At 37.0% G+C, this 19,438-nt stretch overlaps 1 protein-coding gene across 2 annotated transcripts in view; it reads left to right on the forward strand.

The window, feature by feature from the left end:
• Positions 1–339: 339 nt before the first annotated feature.
• LOC129282804 (uncharacterized) overlaps positions 340–19,438 on the forward strand; it is a 45,348-nt gene continuing 26,249 nt past the window's right edge. Inside the window, exons 1-8 of one of the 2 annotated variants that reach the window (XM_064113913.1) lie at positions 340–426; positions 9,232–10,186; positions 10,973–11,212; positions 12,524–12,643; positions 13,442–13,583; positions 16,869–16,974; positions 17,740–17,881; positions 19,052–19,123. In XM_064113913.1, coding sequence (XP_063969983.1) covers positions 9,307–10,186; positions 10,973–11,212; positions 12,524–12,643; positions 13,442–13,583; positions 16,869–16,974; positions 17,740–17,881; positions 19,052–19,123 — 1,702 coding nt within the window. In that variant the 5' untranslated portion in view covers positions 340–426; positions 9,232–9,306. Of the gene's footprint in view, positions 427–7,490; positions 7,620–9,231; positions 10,187–10,972; positions 11,213–12,523; positions 12,644–13,441; positions 13,584–16,868; positions 16,975–17,739; positions 17,882–19,051; positions 19,124–19,438 lie in introns of those variants that run through there. The other variant, XM_064113914.1, reaches the window with a different exon arrangement.

Here is a 19,438-nt window from a genome sequence, read left to right on the forward strand (position 1 = left end):
TAAAAAAATGCATACGACCAGAAATGATGGATAATTTATGAAATCATATTTTCCTGTAAAAAATCCGAGTCCGAGTATTTTGTACCTAGCCTATATACTAGTACTTTTAGTATAACACTCCCGACCCATATTCTCTCTCGCCCCGCCCCCCCCCCCTCTCTCTCTCTCTCCCTCTCTCTCTCTAACTCTTTCTTTTTTATTCCCTTTTTTCTCCAGAAATCAATACAACCCACCAATCAGATCACGCTACTGACGGTCATGCGCAGTAACGCGTTTACGAGTTATCATCCGCACCCTTTTTACCCTTCAATCATATGCATTTGTTTTTCTCTTGATATATATATACATTAGCCTAGTACACATGTACCTGTTAATTAATGGAGGGTAATTCACCGCCTTTCATTTTCTTCTGTGTCATCTGAATTGGTGAGTAGCTATTTTCTACACTGCAAAAACTCAGGTGTTGATTTAACACCAGCCCGGAATCTATATATGTCCACACCAGAGAAGTATTGAAAGAACACCAGTTTGGAATCAAACCGATGTTGTTTTAATACTAATTGGTGTTGTTTAAACACCTATCTGGTATTAGACCAAAACGAAACTGGTGTTGTTTAACACTTCTGTTGTGTGGACATATATAAATTCCGGGTTGGTGTTAAATCAACACCAGAGTTTTTGCAGTGTAATTTACTTTACAATTCAGTATCATTAACCGAACAAAAATACAGTTTATACTCTTTGAAAAAGTGAATTTTTACTCGCTTTGTACTCCGTTGGTACTGAAATCAAGGAACATTCAGTTTTGAGTAAATTTAGAGTAATCGTACGGATGTTTCACACAAATCTATTATTTAAAGGGTGAACCTCACTCAAATACAAGTGAAAGTCACTCTTAATCAAGTGATATATTTTCAACTCCCTTCGAGGAGTGGATCGTTCACCTTATTTTCAGATGGAATGTGCAGGATTGACGGCCTACATACAGTGGCGCTGAAAAGTGAACGACACCAGAAAAATAACACAATTAATGTGTTCAAGTTCTGCCCGGTTTTTAGATATTTAATTGTGAAGTCAGGTGATGAAAAAAAAAAATACATTAATAAAATATTGTTCCTCTGGGCTCGTCAAACATTGTAGCGTTGTTGTCTACGTTCAACACTCAGCATGGAGGAGTGCATTTTGTGGCTGGGTTCACTAACTTTTGAGCACAACGGTATTTAAAGGTTTTTATGCTAACAAAAAAACAACAACCAAAATTACCATCTTGAATTTACGATCGATGCTTAAGTGGGATTTCAATAGATTTCGATTTCAAGCTCTGTAAAAACAACATATTATTGTCTGTAAAGGTTAATCGTAACTTCATATGCAGGGGGCATGGATACTAGGGCATGAAAAGAATTTATTACCCACCCCCCCCCAAAAAAAAAAAAAAAAAAAAATGTAATGTATTGTATTGTAATAGTAAACCAGGAATTCGGCTTATGATATTACTAGCTATATATGCTATATTCCTTCAGAGACAACATCATTTTTCATCACAACAAGGTCGCGTCATAACCAAACAAAAGTATAACAGAAGACAGTCCCATGGAATTTACATAGTATGCATATTTTATGTATATATCTGTCATGTTTTATATCATAATATCACAGAAATAAGTATTGCAATCTGAACAAGGCGAGTCTTACGCTTAAAACTGAAAATGTGTATATTGATCTACAGCATTTTTCCTCTGTAAAACAACAATTAGTATAAGAGATTTTGTAGATGGTGATCTCTATGCAAAAATGCTTGTGTATATTAAAGGGATAGTTTCACTTTGTGAGCAGCTGATTTAAAAAAATTATCAAACTGAGATGAAACATGTGTATGAGTGCCTGTATGTCCTCAAACATCATGAAACAGACCACAATATAGGATGAAAAACTCTAATTTAGATAAAGTAATAATTTAATAGCCAATAATAATAACAACTACACTTTCCATTAATGATTTTGTAAATGGCCTCTACGGGAACACCCCAATACAACAATTACCAACAATGACTGCACTCTTTATACACTGTAAACAACATTGGGAAAATTTTTAACCAGCATGAGGGAAAGTGTGTGTCCAACCAATTCGGGCCAGTATTTTACCCAATTCAGGAAGCATATTGTCCAGTAAGGTTAAAGAATAAGCAGCATTTACTTTAGAATGGGCAAAATTTTCATCACACTGGATAAACAAAAACGCCCAAAAGAAATGCCCAATGTTGGTTGGACAAATAATTACCATCATGGAGCAATTTTTACCCAATATTTTTTTATAGAGTGTACAACAAGATTCAACCTCTCTATAACAGTTGGAGTTTACCTTTAGATATGATATTGTAAATGATAATAATAATAATAATAGCCAATTTTTATAAAGCGCTTTTCCCAAAATGGCTCAAAGCGCGTTACAGCATATTATTACCCCGGTCATTGGATTCATTTTAATCCCGCACGAAAAGTGCACAATTTCCACTCCCTGGGGAGCATTCCTTGCATTCATCGCAGCCTCATTATGGCGCTGGCAAAATCAAACATACAATATCTTTCGCATCCTACCGGGTACCCATTTAGCACCTGGGTCGAGAGTGGCAAAGTGTGGATTAACGCCTTGCCAAAGGACGCTAGACCGCGGTGGGATTCGAACACACGACCCTCTGTTTACAAGGCGAGAGTCAGAACCACTACACCACGGCTCTTCCACTAATGATCGCTATGATTTATAAACAATTACATTCTATGGAACAACAGTTAACTATTGTCATTGTAAAACAACAATTACACTTTGTACAACAACACTAAGGCCTATTAAAAGGGTTTTGTAATGATGTCACATACATTCTTTAGGACAACAGTTACTGTAAAACCTCTGTATAACAACATCTACACTATTTTTTTAACAAAAATAATAATTAACCTCATCATTAAAGGAGAATGAAACTCTTGGAGCAAGTTAGCTTTTGTGAAAGCAGAAAAATCAAAGAATAAGATCAACAAAAGTTTGAGTAAAATAGGACTAGCAATAGAAGAGTTATGAGCATTTGAATGTCGAGATCACTAATGCTATGGAGATCCTCCCATTGGCAATGCGACCAAGATCTATGATGTCACAGATGAACAACTCTCCCCTTTTGGACACTGAAAATATACCCCAAAACATCTCTTTTTGCTCATTCTAATCATATGACAAACGATTCATCAATGATATAATGTTGTGAAACCTCTGTACTTGTCCTCTCATAAAGAGAACACCTCACCTTGTGATAGACTCTATAAAAGTGAGAATATAAATGAAATAAGTACTAAAGTAATGAGGGAGTTGTACGTGTGTGACATCACAGATCTTGGTCGCATTGCCAATGGGAGGATCTACATGGCATTAGTGATCTCAATATTAAAATGCTCATAACTTTCTTATTATTCATTCAATCTTCCTCAAACTTTCAACAATATGTTTGTTTGATTTTTCTCTTTGATATGGATTCAGCTGGTTTCAAGGGTTTCATTCTCCTTTAAGGATCCTGTATATAACGGCTATCATGATAATTTTTCTGTAAATAATTGTATGTAATGTTATGTTGAATTGCATGTTTCTCGATAATTATTCATTCGAATCATCGATGGAAATGAATAAACGGTGATTATTCATTTTGGATTAACCTCGATTTCAATCTTGGTATTATCGCTATGGATGCATGTCAGTGATATTTGCCATTCGATAGCGTCTATTTTGCTTAAAGCAGACCGAATGATGGTGTGAAATCGATGTGTTTTAGCGAACAGCTGGGGTAGGAATATTAACCTTCGGAAAGAAAATCCTAGTTTAATCGGTGAAATAAAATCAATTCTATTTGTTGCATTTCAACAAACGTAGTCCGTGTCTGTCCAGGGACCCGTTGCACAAAAAGATGTGATCAAATACATCTCCTAAAAAATCTATCGAAAGTTGATTTTCAACCAATGAAATGGGCGTATGAGGGACTTGCGTTTGATTTTTTGAGTAACAAAATCGGAGCTCCGTGCAACCGGCCCCTATTCTCTGATTTTCTACAACATGTGTATCTTAATAAATACGCAAAGTAACAAGCACCGATTGGTACAAGAAATACTTTTTGAAGGTGGGGGTGATAATATAATATTCTCACCATCAGGGCCTTGAAATTGGGAGTTGAACGATAAACAGAACTCGTGGTCTTGAACTTGAAAGTGAACTTAGTAAATTGTTATCTAATGGAAATATTATACAAGAATTGGGGAAGGTATTCGAAGATGAGAGTCTACGGAATGTTAGATTTCATCTTCATGAATTACCATTATTCATAGTAAATACCCCCCCCCAAAAAAAAAAAGGGGGGAAGAAATAAAACAAATAAAAAAATGAATTAATGAATAAATAAATACATAAATTACATAAGCATAGAGATAAATATGTATATATTTGGCACATGCACTTTACCCTTGTGACACACACTTCACCAAGTTCTGCAAGAATCTTCAGGATTGAAGGAAGCAGACTACAAAGAAGAAGAAGAAGAAATAATTAATGAATGAATGAAAATAGAAATGAAATAAATAATTGAATAATGAAATGAAATACGAATTAAAAATGATGTGTAATAAACAAATTAATAAAATAATAAGAATATATAGCAAAAAAAGATAATGATAACAATAACATAAAATATGAATAGAAAATGTAATAAACACATTAACAATTGTTTGCATTTTCTTACTGCATAAAATAAGCACTTTGAATAACAGTCGGCTAGGTTTGATCTACGAATAACTAAACGAATACTCTTATACACGGCAAAAACGCCGGTGTTGATTTAATACCAGCTTGGTATCTATATCGGGCCACACCAGAGAGGTGTTGAAACGACACTGGTTTGGTGTTAAATCAACACCGGTGTTTTTGTTTCGCATAGTATAGCTTCATGATATGAGTTTAATTTATGGAATTTTTATGGCCGTTCACGACCATTTTGTATTGCTTACACTGCAAAAACGGTGTTGATTTAACACCAGCCCGGAATCTATATATGGCCACACCAGAGAAGTATTGAAACAACACCAGTTAATAATCAAACCGATATTGGTTTACCACTAATTGGTTTCGCTTAAATGCCAAATTGGTGTTAGCCTAACACCAAACCGGTGTCGTTTCAACGCCTCTCTGGTGTGGCCCGATATAGATACCAGGCTGGTGTTAAATCAACACCGGAGTTTTTGCAGTGCATATAGCTTCATTCACTCCCTGCAGGCATTACAGGCAAGCCCCGTGGTTCAACTTTTGATTTTGAGGAGATTTTGAGGTTTTGAAGGATAATTCCTGCAATACACAAATATCCAGGATTTTCAAGGTTATCTAGAAAAATTCCGTAAATATCAGGATGGCCAAAACGTGCACAATAACTTGAATATTCTCTTAACAGTAAGATCATTGCATTTAAAGTTGATGTTCTCTCGCTCCGGTTGTTCACAAAAATTATGTTAGACGGTACAATTTGTAATTTGATGCAGTGAGTAGATGCATAATTCAATAATTCATGACATTAACATCCCTAATAATCGATTAAACAAAATGAACAGAAAGTATTATCGTATCCCATTCGAATAACTTCAAGATATTTTCTGCAATTGCAAGATTTTTCATAATTCATTTCAGGATAACTCATTTTCAAAACTAGCCATGGCTCGTGTAAATTGTCATTTTTATTCTTCATGTTTAAACTAGATTGTTCATACTAATGCCCTCAAATAATATTCAATGAAAGTCCAAAATTGGACGTCCGATTTTCTCTAACTCTGATGATACATCCAAGCGTTTGCGTTAAGTACGGGATCATTGGACAAACCATGGACCTATGAAAAGATGGACGATTAACGCGAGCATTTCTTTGATCCAATGATAGTCACCGTCACCTGATGAGAACACACAGGTGTTGTAACAATAGCAATTGCCATGACTACCAAGGGTATCTGATCACTCAAAGACGGAACAGTTTCCCGGTCTTGATTTTTGTTGGCTGATACCCTGTTTCAGCATGTGCCCTTCAGTCAACATGCTTCATATATGGAGCAGCAAACCTGAGAAGCAGACGATTTTTATGATATAAAATATGATATTATTCGATCCGCTAACTACCGCTCACACATAAGGACCTCATTAACATTGAGAGATACACGATCTATACGTGTTATGTGCCACGTATATCTGGAATATTATGAAGAAACTTGGGAAAATTAAATCTTAAACTGTTAAATGGTAAACAATCAATCACAATATTGCCTCTACAATGTTTATTCAAATATGCAGACATTTCCCCCAAATAAAACACATGGAACTAAGATTACCAAAGGTAAACAAGAACTGCACATCGATTTCCCATGATTTAAGTGATTTGTTATCTATTGCGCATATAATTTGTGAAATATAAATTTCCAATCACTAACTGCTTCAGTCCCTTCTCACGGTGACGATCATAGGACCAAAGAAGACTAGTATGAAGAGAATGTTATTCAGATGACAATTACAGTCACCTGTTGGTGAATTCATTATCTAAGCGATGAATGTCCATCTCTTCATAGGTCCATGGGATGATGCATTGTGCTGCTGCGTTTCTTTTTCAGAACCAAACTCGGTCATCTATATCAGATCCAAATCTCTCTTACGTAAGCACTTTGAATAACAGTCATCTAACTTTTGATCTACGAATAACTAAACGAATACTCTTATACAGAATATCAACATGATGTTATTGATGTACGTTTAATTTATAGAAATGTTGTCGTTTTCAGTTCTGTTAATCATGTTCTGATTTGTTCCTACTTACTTTGTCAATTTGTTTGAAATGAAGAAGAATAAATTCAATCAATCAATCAATCAATCTTAAGCAGGCCTATCTAAATTAATTACATTTATTGTAACATCATATTCAAGAACACGTTACAGCAATCAAGTGAACTGTTATATATGAAATCTGACAAATTGTTTAGTGTTTGATAGTTTTTCCAATAATCCAGTTCGTAGTTCCACTCTGCGCATGATCAGAGGAAGGTCATTGGTACTAAAGTGACATGGTGGTTTAGAATTTAATGAGATAAGCACCAACGGTGATGTTTTGATTATTCATATATTCTTTTGAATTGTGTTTTTCATTTACATCCACAAAAACAACAATGCGTCCACGAATGACTGGTATTTCACAGTTTGCCAAGTACATTGTACAACATGCTATCATATGCATTCAAAATAGAAATGCCACAAATAGAGCGTTCGTTGGTGTGCTATTATCTAGTCACCTGGTCTATTCAATTTCTTCATCCTGCTATGTAAGGCATGCTTACGTAATACCTGGCTTTGAAATCTGCCTTTCATAATGAAAGAAATGAAAGGTCATTTGAGGTCATTTTACCAAAATTGTCCATAAAGTCACTACGAACTGGTCTATTAAATGGAGTTGGAAGTTTACGGTACCAAATACCAACTTCATATGGGCTCAACAAAAAACGCTGGGTGATTCAGACAGTTCCCACGCCACTGTTCGGTTCGATTGCTGTTATTTTAACTGCAAACGGTAGGATAATCAATCAATATTGTCTGTCGCATAAAATAAGAGTTTACGTTATATGTTAACATCGCATTTGTATTTTCTACAAGAACTGGTGCAACAGCTATGCCAACTATTATGTGTTCATTTCCGATTGTTCTTGTTAGCCTCTCCTGGGGCCGATTGCACGAAAGGGTCTTTCCAAGGACAGTCTTTCGTGTCGCCCATCTTTTATGATACGCCATGTGAAACGCATTTCAAATAAATTATCTGCAAATATATTTTATTTGTCCGTTAAAATAAACAAAATATTTGTTTATAAAATGATGTGATATCTCATGAAATTGTATAAAATTTGATTTAAAAGCAAGCTTACGAATTTTATTTGCTTATCATAAATTTCAGAAACACCCCGCTTATAGCGCATCATAAAAGATGGGCGACACGAAAGACGGTCCTTGGAAAGACCCTTTCGTGCAATCGGCCCCTGGTTCCTGAGACCTATACACAGCAAAAACTGTGGTGTTAACCGGTGTACATGGAGGACCACACCAGTTATTTTACTCCGGTGTTAAATTGATGGTGTTACTTTAACACCTATAGGTGTTATTACAGCACCTTTGGTTGTTACATTTACACTCTTTGATGTTATGTTCAATCTCTAGGGTGTAATTTTAACACCTCGGGGTGTGGTCCTCTATTAACACCAACTGGTGTCAGTTTTAACACCACAGTTTTTATATTTAGGACTAAAGGTCAGAGGTATGGGCTTCACACCCCAATACAGAATAGTGGATAGTTTTCTACTCCTTGACAAGAATCATGGATCCAAGAGTTATGATAATAATTATAATAATAATGTGACTTATGTGACTTATAAAGCACCAAATCCACTCTGTAGAGTACTCAAGGCGCATAAAGAGCTAACTGTTAAATAAAAAAAAGTTTTTAGAAGATTTTTGAAAGTCTCGACAGAGATACATTTTTTATGTCTTCAAGAAGGCTATTCCACAAAGTGGGGCGTGCAAAAGCACATGATCTTTTCCCCCAAGTTTTTGAAACTTTTGGAATAACAAGGTAGCCAGAAGTGGATGGGCGCAAAGACCTACTTGATCTGTAGTAATTGATAAATGAAAGACTGCATCGTGGTGCTGATCCAAGAATACTATGAAAAGCAAGCAACAAAATCTTAAAGATAATCCGATTTTTGATAGGGAGCCAGTGCAGCGAATTCATAACCTTAGCCTAATGTTTGCTGAGAAATGAAGGAACAACAATAACTTATTGTCAAGAGAGCGAAGTTCGTATACAGGTATTAGTATATCACCATGACCAACGGCACCATTCGACATGATGGGACAGATCAATCTAGCCCGTCTCTCCCTCCCGAGTGCCATTGTATTGTCATTTCTAAAGTGGTCTTTATACCTTGGTCACATTTGCTCTACGGCGGCCGTACGGCGAGTCGAAAACAGCCGTTTTATTAATTTTAATTTAAACCACCTGTATGTAGTTGGTACAAGAAAATGTTAAAACGGCTGTTTTCGACTCGCCGTTCGGCCGCCGTAGAGCAAATGTGACCGAGGTATTAATCAACAAGGGTTGTGACTAGGTAATATTTCGCTTTTTATCTGTGCAGGTCAACATTCCGAAAGGATTTGAGTACAAGCCTTCGGCGAAGAGTTGTAAATTCATTTGGTGACTTTATACCAAGATGTTTATTTCCGCGTTAACGTTCACAGTGCTTTGGGTCGTTGCTCTGGCAACAGCCCAAACAACACCCACTTCCACGATGTCAGAACCGCCAATGGATGAATGGTACCCCTTCAAGAACCCAGGAGAGATCCTTCCAGATGGGGCACTGACGATACCTTACATCCTGGACGTTGTAGGTGGGTTCTGGACACAGTATCGTCTGATAGACTCCTACGTATACCTCTGTTCTGAAGTGCTTCCAGAGTTGGCCCAGAGAATCCCGGAAATAGGCAATATGAGTGGCATGTGGGAACCGGTTTGTGAGGAGGTCATCTCTTCTAGGGACAACGAGGATGGATTCAATGCCACAGAGTTCTGCAATGCTCTTGTTGCTTTGGGAATGGACGTGCTAACAGGAGAATCCAACATGACCGCTTGGAATGGCTCTGGAGATATGTCGGGCATGCCAGGCATGCCCGGAATGGGCATGATGAACATGACATTAGGAGACACCATGATGCCTGGCCTTGGTGGGAACCCCGAGGATCTATCAATGCTGTTCTCACCCCTGCTTGAATCAGCTGCCAGCGTTGCCCAGGAGCTCTATGGAATCGATATAAACGATCCTATGACAATATGCCCTCTAGCTCACCACTTCCTAGAGCCATCTTTGCCGAAATTGATCTACGATTTCGAGACGAAGATGTTGAGCACTATGTTGACTTCGGGAGAATTTGGGTGTGATATTGTGGATGAGATCCTAGGAGATGTAGGGATTAATTCCACCTCACCTCTATATCCGATTGCCCAGGAGATTGAAGCGCTTGTTTATGAAGCCATGGGATTCGATAGCAAGCAGGAGCTTTGTGATGAAATCACCGAAGCATTGACGAATTCAGGTAAGAGGATGTAGCCTTGATGGATGATTGTAATCATGGTGATGCCGACTGTGATGGTGTTTCTACTGTTGGTAGCGACAGTGATAGTCATGGTGGTAGTAATACAAGTAATAATGGTGTAGGGGCAATTATGGTGGTGGTGGTGGTTGGAGTATGATTGGTTCGTCAACAGCTATGGGTGTTGTGGCAATTTTCATTATGGAGGGGAGGTAAAAATGGTTATGATTATGGAGGGTGGTGGAAATATTTGTGATGTTTACAGTATTTTGTGGTCACATCTTAGATATGGATATGGGGGTAGGTGGTGTTGCTCATGGTGGTGGATTTTGAGGGGGTAATAGAAATAATATATGGTTGTCATGGAAATATTGATAATGGATTGGTGATAGATTGAGGGCGGTGATTATGGTAATGATGTGCTGCTTGTTGTGCTGCTGCTGGTGATAGTGATGACGGTGGTGAGGATGTTGGTGGTTGTGGTGAAGGTGATGGTGGTGGCTTGATTGAGGTCATTGCAGTGACAGATGCATAACCAGTAAAGTTACATGACAAGTAGATTAAACGTCCCATATCTATGAAGTGCACAATATTTTACCGCTCTGTGTCCCCTATCCTGTTTAATAACCGGATTCAGGTTTCAGCCATATATATATCATAGAATGCATAACGTTTCAATTCATGTTCTCATCTTTGTTTGGGGCGATTAGGCGGTTAAGTAGACCCTCGCCATCTAGAATGACTATGTTCTGTTTGTAAACTCATATCTTAACGTCGTATCCTTTTCAGAAGCTGAAGACCTGGCAACAGAAATCGTTAACCACCTCTTTTTCATCCTAACCGACGAGGATGCGTGTGGGACTATAGCCCATGGCGTCGTAGACATCATCAATGACGTCATAATGATGATGACCCCAATTGATAACTCGACGGACACTCCGTGGATGATAACCGATGACGTCATCTACCAGTATACCGGATTCATGAGCATCGATGAGATGTGTGAAACTGTCGATAAGACCTTCTCTGGTACGTGTAAACATCCCTACAAAATAATGGTTAGATCCTACGTTTAATGACACCTCAAAACAACAACAAGAAGTAAAATTGTCATGTGGTTTTGAATTTCGCTCCTAAATTTAACCATAGGCTTTGAATCTCATTCCTTTCTTCAGTTCTTAACGCAATTATCCCCTACTGGGAAGAACACAGTGTCCCACAATGTGTACCACAGTGTGTGCCACAGTGTGTTCACAGTGTGGAACACAATGTGAAATCACATTCACACTGTACAATTTGAATATTTCAGAAGTGTGAAACATATATTTACATAGTAGACCATGTGAACACGCTGTGCAGTCACTTTCGAGGTGTCCAGTGTCAATTTTTTTTTCACACTGTTGAATTCCAGCATTTTGACAGTGTGGATAATATTTTCACACCGTCCAGTATGTGAACACACTGTGAGCATAGTGTGTGACATATGATTGTATTCTTTCCAGTAATGAAGAGGAGACCCCGGAGGTTAGGTGAATAAATTATTATTGGCAAAAATAAATTGATTCATTAATTTTCCTAATTTTGTATACCAATACAAGGACCATTTAAAGGACAAGTTTACCCCCAAGAAAAAGTTGATTTGAATAAAAAGCGAAAAATCTGACAAGCATAACACTGAAAATGTCATCAAAATCGGATGTAAAATAGGAAAGTTATGACATTTTAAAGTTTTGCTTAATTTCACAAAAACAGTTATATGAACTCCTGGTCGGTATGCAAATGAGGAGACTGGTGTCGTCATCCACTCACTATTAATTTGTAATTCATTATAATTTTCTAATATTCTAATTTTTTCCTCATTGTCAAGTGAAACAACGATAAATCCCTCCCTGAACATGTGAAATTAGCATTAATACTGTATGGTTTTGTCAGGTTGGTCCTTAATGTCAAAATATATCTGTAAAAATGAAATATTTATTATATAAACAATAAAAAACAGTGAGTGAGGGACATCATCGACTGTCTCAATTACATGTCACTGAGTTGTGCATATAACTGTTCTGTGAAAAATAAGCGAAACTTTAAAATTTCATTACTGTCTTATTTAACATCCGATTTTGATGAAATGTTCAGCATTATGCTAGTTAGATTTTTCTCTATTTATTCAATCAACATTTTCTGGGGTGGACTTGACCTTTGCGTATTCGGGGGCGATATTTCATATCAGATAGTTAAAACGTGATCGACAAGGTTATGTAAAATGAGAATGTACTATATAGATGAAGGAAAGATGATAATTAAATTGAATAACACTTTTTTTCTCTCTCTCTCTTCTCTCAGGATGCCCCTCAAAAGGTTTCGACCGAGATGCGTGTAACGTTTGCTCCATGTCAACGGAAGATGGCGCCCCATCATTCCTCTCATCCGGTCACAGAGACTGCGACATGAAGTGTCCCTTAGGTATTTGTAATACCTATACTCATTGGGGTTGCAGGCGTTTAATTCAATTCATTTATTTTACTTCATTTCCAATACATAATAAAAGACATATAAATCAGATACAAATTAACGGATTGACATTTTAAAGAAATAGAGAAATAGAGCATAAATGGACATGAGGGCCGTGTTCCACATAATGATCATTCTGGGAGATTTAGTACTTACATTTTAAGAATTCTCTTATGCGCTATACAACAGGTTTCACAGAAGGTTTTAAAACATGACGACAACAAAACATCCCATTCCAAACATTTGTAAGTTGATACAGCTCATTAACAAATATGTATGCATATTAATGATATGGGACTAGTTTTCGGAAGGGCAATCACTGACACAACATCTTTTGTGGAGCGTTGTGGCCCATTGGATTAGTCTCCGGACTTTGAAACAGAGGGTCATGGGTTCAAATCCCAGCCATGGCATAATTTCCTTCAGCAAGGAATTCATCCACAGTGTGCTGCACTCGACCCAGGTGAGGTAAATGGGTACCGACAGGAAGTAATTCCTCAAAAAGCTGCGTGCACCTGAATAGGTAGCCAAGCTTAGCCGGGTAATAATAATAGCAGGGCCCGCTAGGAAAACAATTTTCGGAACTGAAGTGGCTACCCTGGGTAAATATACCGTTATTATCATTATTATCATCATCTTTTCAGAATAATGAATGTAAAATTAGTTCCTATCCAATTTAAAAAGCATGAAAAAGAACTGTAATTTGCGAAAAAAGCGGGGCTTATATAGATCGATTTTCATCCTTTCTAGATATGGACTCCGGAGCCATGAACAACGAATGTGGCTACTGCGTCCTTGGTGGTACAGGGCTAGATATGAATGAAGGTTTGAATGAATGCAACGAATGCGGAGAAGACACGTCATGCATAGGATGTGACGGAGAGCCAAACAGGTACGTCAACAATTAGAATGCAATCCTATACCATATCCAGTTTCTGTAGCATCAGACGCCGAAACTAGGTCTTAACTTATATTATATATTTTTTATGCAAACTGGTTTCCAAGACGTATCCGCCACGTGTACACACAAACATGCACTGCAAAAACGCCGCTGTTAATTCGGCCTAGACCACATCAGAGAGGTGTTGAAACAACACCAGTTTGGCGTTAGACTAACACCCATTAAACCAATATCGATTTGATTCTTAACTGGTGTTTCCGCGCTTCTCTGGTGAGGACCGATATAGATACCGGGCTAATGTTAAACTAACACCGGCGTTTTTTGCAGTGTATAAAAACACAAGATTTCAGAACAGTGCTTTTCCAAGTCTCACACAACATTATTAAACAAATACCAAATACCATGCAAAATGAGTTTGTAATCGTATATGCCAAGGGAAGGGAGCGCCCCTCAAAATTTCGCTTATTATTACGTCATGGCGAAGAAGAATGAAACGAATCCTAACCTTCTCCATTTTATTTCATTTTGCTTTTGTTTTTTTCTCCCTTTTCCTTTCCCTTCTTCTCATGCATTATTTATGGGGGTGGGTGGAGCGTAGCTGAGTGTGTGATTATTTTGTGTGTGTGTATTTTATCATAAATTTCTCATCTTATTTTGATTTAATGGTAGTGTAAAGGAAAAATATCATGTGCAACTTGATATTTATCTATAGATTATAACTCTGTATGTGCTTTATATTCATATTCATGGGCGATTCCATACATGTCGTACGGGACATTTTGACAACAATGTCTAGTTTCCTAGCCGAATGCTTGAGCAATAAAATATTCTGTATTTTCAGTGATAAAGCTATAGTAGGTAGTCATGTGAAAAACTAATAACCAACACACAAAAATTGATTATGGGTAAATTATAGGTGAAAATGTTGTGTGTCGTACGGGACGCAGAAATGTCCCGTACGACACGCAACATTTTGAGCTCTAATTCACCTATGGACAACGTATTTTTGTTGGTTGTCAGTTTTTTGCATGTCTACCCAGTAGTACTTTAATACTACCACAAAAGAAATTGAAGTTCTTCGTTCGTTTGGACAGCAGGTTGGAAAATGCTGTGAAAATGGCTGATTTTTCTAGCATGGAATCGCCCTCATAGAGATTTTCAGAAGTTTCTTTTCTGTATTACTATTCCCTTTGTGATAATAAATTATTGAAGAAGAATGTACAGATTAATTTGAAGTTTACTTTTGGAATAATTAATTTAAAATGTTTATGTATGAATTCAGATTCAATAATGTTAACGATTTCATGTTATTCATTATTTTCACATGTTATTATAATGAGGAAGAAACAAAGTTTTATTTGAAAAAGTCCTTTATTATATACGTATTTCAGAACAATGTAGAGTATTTACTTTTTTCGCAATTTCGAATAAAATTGATTTTACAAACAAGGAGCACTGATTTTTGTAAGTTACTTGGGCTAACAGGATGATGCCCTTGTATTGAAAAAAAAAGCAGTTTTAAAGACTAAGAAAGTTAGGCCATTTAATTAGTTTGTTGCAATCATTGTATCAAAGTATTCGGATAATTATTTGTAACATTATCCGGTGGTTTTTATTATTATCAATATCTGAATTGGATCATGGCTCTGGCAATTTTCAGTCGATCATAATAAATGCCCAATGTGCTTGCGACGAGCGGGCGTTGTTAGCCTTACTGTATTCCGGGTTGTATTCATATTCATACTTTTACTTCCACTATTGCTATCATTGCTATTGTCATTATTACTACTACAATCTTTACCAGTATTTTGTCTTATTTTATTTCATTTTCATTATCAATAGGAAGAATTTATCAATCGTTCCTCCAATATTAACAAACAACATATGGTAAACATTCCTTTGCTCATGCAGCCCCTGTTCAAATTCCTTTAAAAATACAATTGATTCAGTTGACAAATTCAAAACGGCCCTTAAAACCTACTTATCAAAATTGTAACTCAACAGTGTGAACTCACCGACACATCTGTTTTTTCCATTTATTTCTGAAGCGCATAGAAATATATTTATCATGTGTTAAGCGCTATATAAAAACTGACTATACCAACATTATTTTCATTATCATCCTTACTATCACAATTATCATTTTTGTCTCACCTGCATAGCAGAGTGAAACTATAGGCGCAGCTTTTCCGACGGCGGCGGCGGCGTCAACACCAAATCTTAACCGAAGGTTAAGTTTTTGAAATGACAACATAACTTAGAAAGTATATAGACCTAGTTCATGAAACTTGACCATAAGTTTAATCAAGTATTACTAAATATCCTGCCTGAGTTTCATGTCACATGATCAAGGTCAAGGGTCATTTAGGGTCAATGAACTTAGACCATGTTGGGGGAATCAACATCAAAATCTTAACCTAAGGTTAAGTTTTTGAAATGTCATCATAACTTAGAAAATATATAGACCTAGTTCATGAAACTTGGACATAAGGTTCCTGCACGAGTTTCACGTCACATGACCAAGGTCAAAGGTCATTTAGGGTCAATGAACTTTGGCCGAATTGGGGGGTATCTGTTGAATTACCATCATAACTTTGAAAGTTTATGGATCTGATTCATGAAACTTGGACATAAGATTAATCAAGTATCACTGAACATCTTGTGCAAGTTTCAGGTCACATGATTAAGGTCAAGGGTCATTTAGGGTCAATGAACTTTGGCCAAATTGGGGGTATTTGTTGAATTACCATCATAACTTTCAAAGTATATTGGTCTAGTTGATAAAACTTGGACATAAGAGTAATCAAGTATCACTGAACATCCTGTGCGCATTTTAGGTCACATGACCAAGGTCAAAGGTCAATGAACTTTGGCCATAATGGGGGTATCTGTTGAATTACCATCATAACTTTGAAAGTTTATGGATCTGACTTATGAAACCTGGACATAAGAGTAATCAAGTATCACTGAACATCCTGTGCGAGTTTAAGGTCACATGTTCAAGGTCAAAGGTCATGTAAGGTCAATGAACTTTGGCCATGTTGGGGGTATTTGTCGAATTACCATTATATCTCTGTAAGTGTATTGGTCTAGTTCATAAAACGTGTACATAAGAGTAACCAAATATCACTGAACATCTTGTGCGAGTTATAGTAGTTTTCAAAGTCAGCACTGCTGCAGGTGAGACCGCCAGAGGTATTCCACTTGTTATAATTGTGTATCAATCATTTGTTGTAATTGTATGTCTTAATTTGATAATTACTTTATTTTCTTCAGTGGTGCTGTTTTTGACAACTGTGATATATGTGCGGGGAATCATACTGACTGCATGATCGTTGTGACCATAAAGCCGTCAGCTGTACCTGAAAACATGGATTACAACGTAAGATATATATCTTTGTAACTATGTAAGATGAGCAATTAGTAACAAAGCTTCTGATTGGTCAGATTCGCTCTCGTTAGGCTTATATCACTGCGCAGTTCGTTATACGGTATAAAAACGATGTAACCATTGGATATACCCGACATTTTTTTTACACGGTTGATTGTGGCAGAAGCGTATAAAGCAGAACAAATTGTGGGGCCAGACATGGCGTATGGGGCAAAACTTAAAGAGAGTTGCAAGCAAGCGAGCACAAAAATACATTTTATGGATTTTTCATTAATAGTCAGAACATTGTTTCATATTTCACTCATATTCCTTAACTTTCCGTTTCTTTTTTCTTGGTTGTGAATTGTTTTAGGTATCCATGGGCCCCTTAGGCCCCCACTGTCTGTACGTCATTGCTTTGTTTAAAAACTCCTGAGCCCCATTTTGCCAATGACAATTATTGCCCCGGTGGGTGTTTTATAAATATGTTAGTAAGTTAAGAGCGACTTTAAGAACGACTAGTGAACCTTTCTAACGCTCTAAATAATCACCAATGAACATTTAATGGTTTATATAATTTACCACAAGAAATGATCACCAGTCGCCTTAACTTACGATCAGCTATATGAAACGGCCCCCAGGATACGGCGACGAATATCTCGATCAAAACACTCACATCATATTTATGTTGTAGAAATAAAAGTCAAGAGAAAAGAGAACATTTAACATCCTTCATTTTAAAATTTTGCAATCTTATTTTACTGTATTTCCTCCTAGATAACGGTGCATGGAGCCGGGTTTCACCAGGATCCGACACCCGTCTGTCTATACACCCGGGTATCCGACTCCGAGGAATTCAATGCAACCATGAAGGTTATGGACCCATCGATGGGATACTGTCGGGCTAACTTAGAGCCTGGTAGGAATTGATGATCAGAAATAATGATGATGATGGTGATGGTGGTGGTGGTGGTGGCGGCGGTGGTGGTGGTAGTAGTGGTGGTCATAATGATGGTTTTAGTTGTGATGTTGTGACAGTGTATATATTATCTATCTATTATTATATATTATCCTGTGTAAAGATTTTTAGATAGATAGATAAATAAATAAATAAATGGCGGTCGTGGTTATGATTATGGTGAGGCGGAGGAGGAGAAAGTTAATGGTGGCGTTGAAAGTGGTTGTGGTGGTAATGATGATGCTGATACTGATGATGAAGATGATGATTGTGGTGATGGTGGTATTAATGGTGGTGGTGGTGATGACGATGATGATTATGATGATGATGATAGTAGTAGTGATGATGATGCTGATAAGGATGATGCTGATGATAATGGTAATGATGACAATGATGTCGATGACGACAATGCATTTTTAAGGTGGCTGTGGTGTTGATGATATTGGTGATGATTATGATGATGCTAGTAATGATGATGGTGGTAATGATGATGATGATGATAATGACTATTATGACGATGATGATGATGCTGATAAGAATGATGATGATGCTGGTAATGATGATGATGGTGGTGGTGGTGGTGGGGATCGGGCCCTGGGGATGATGATAATGATAATGGCGATGATAATGATGACGATGATGCTGATAAAAATGATGCTAGCAATGATGATGATGATGATAATGATGGTAATGATGATGATTATAATGATAAAGATGACGACGGTGATGATAATGATGATGACGATGATTCATCGATTGATGGTAATGCTGAAGGTGAGTGGTGACCATTTCTTAAAAAAGGGCCCGGCACAAGGGGTTGCTTTGAAACGTAGCAAACGCAATCCCCATTGTACGCGCTATTGATTGGTGGGGAAATAAGTTTGATTTTGAGTTACGATCAAATAGAGTTCTTTGTGCAAAGGTCATCAGTAGGATTCTTATATTTAAACTAAATATTTCATGACAAATACAATCTTTGAAACGAACAAACCAAATAGCTTGTTAACAAACATGTTTAAAACATTTTTTTCGATAGTTTAAATATCATCGGCGAAACATTATAATAGATTTCTAATGATTACTTATTCATTACGATTGATTGATGGACATGCCTTTCTTTCCTTATTGTAGGTTCATACTCCTTCACTGTGTTGTTCGATACTACGCCTGTAATGCATGGGGATAACCTGAAAGTATTCACACGTAAGTTTACCTCCCACTCAGTCAGTAGTAGATCCAATTTTTTTTTAAATCCAGAAAAAGGAAGGAATCTCAGAAGAAATAAAAAAAAGAGGGGAGGGGGTATCGGACTCCCTCCGTCCTCAATCAGGGGCCTACATCTATTGATCAATCTGAACTTACATGTATTGCAAATCAGGAAACATAATACGATCCTTCAAAGTACTGTGACCATATCCCTCTTGCCATAGGGATATTCTTTGTCGACATGTATGTCGACATAAATTATCTTAATCAACTTCTGTACCTCTTTGTACGAAATATCATACCTCATGTCGA

The sequence above is a fragment of the Lytechinus pictus genome, chromosome 19 (assembly GCF_037042905.1).
Source record: "Lytechinus pictus isolate F3 Inbred chromosome 19, Lp3.0, whole genome shotgun sequence".
NCBI lineage: Eukaryota > Metazoa > Echinodermata > Echinoidea > Temnopleuroida > Toxopneustidae > Lytechinus > Lytechinus pictus.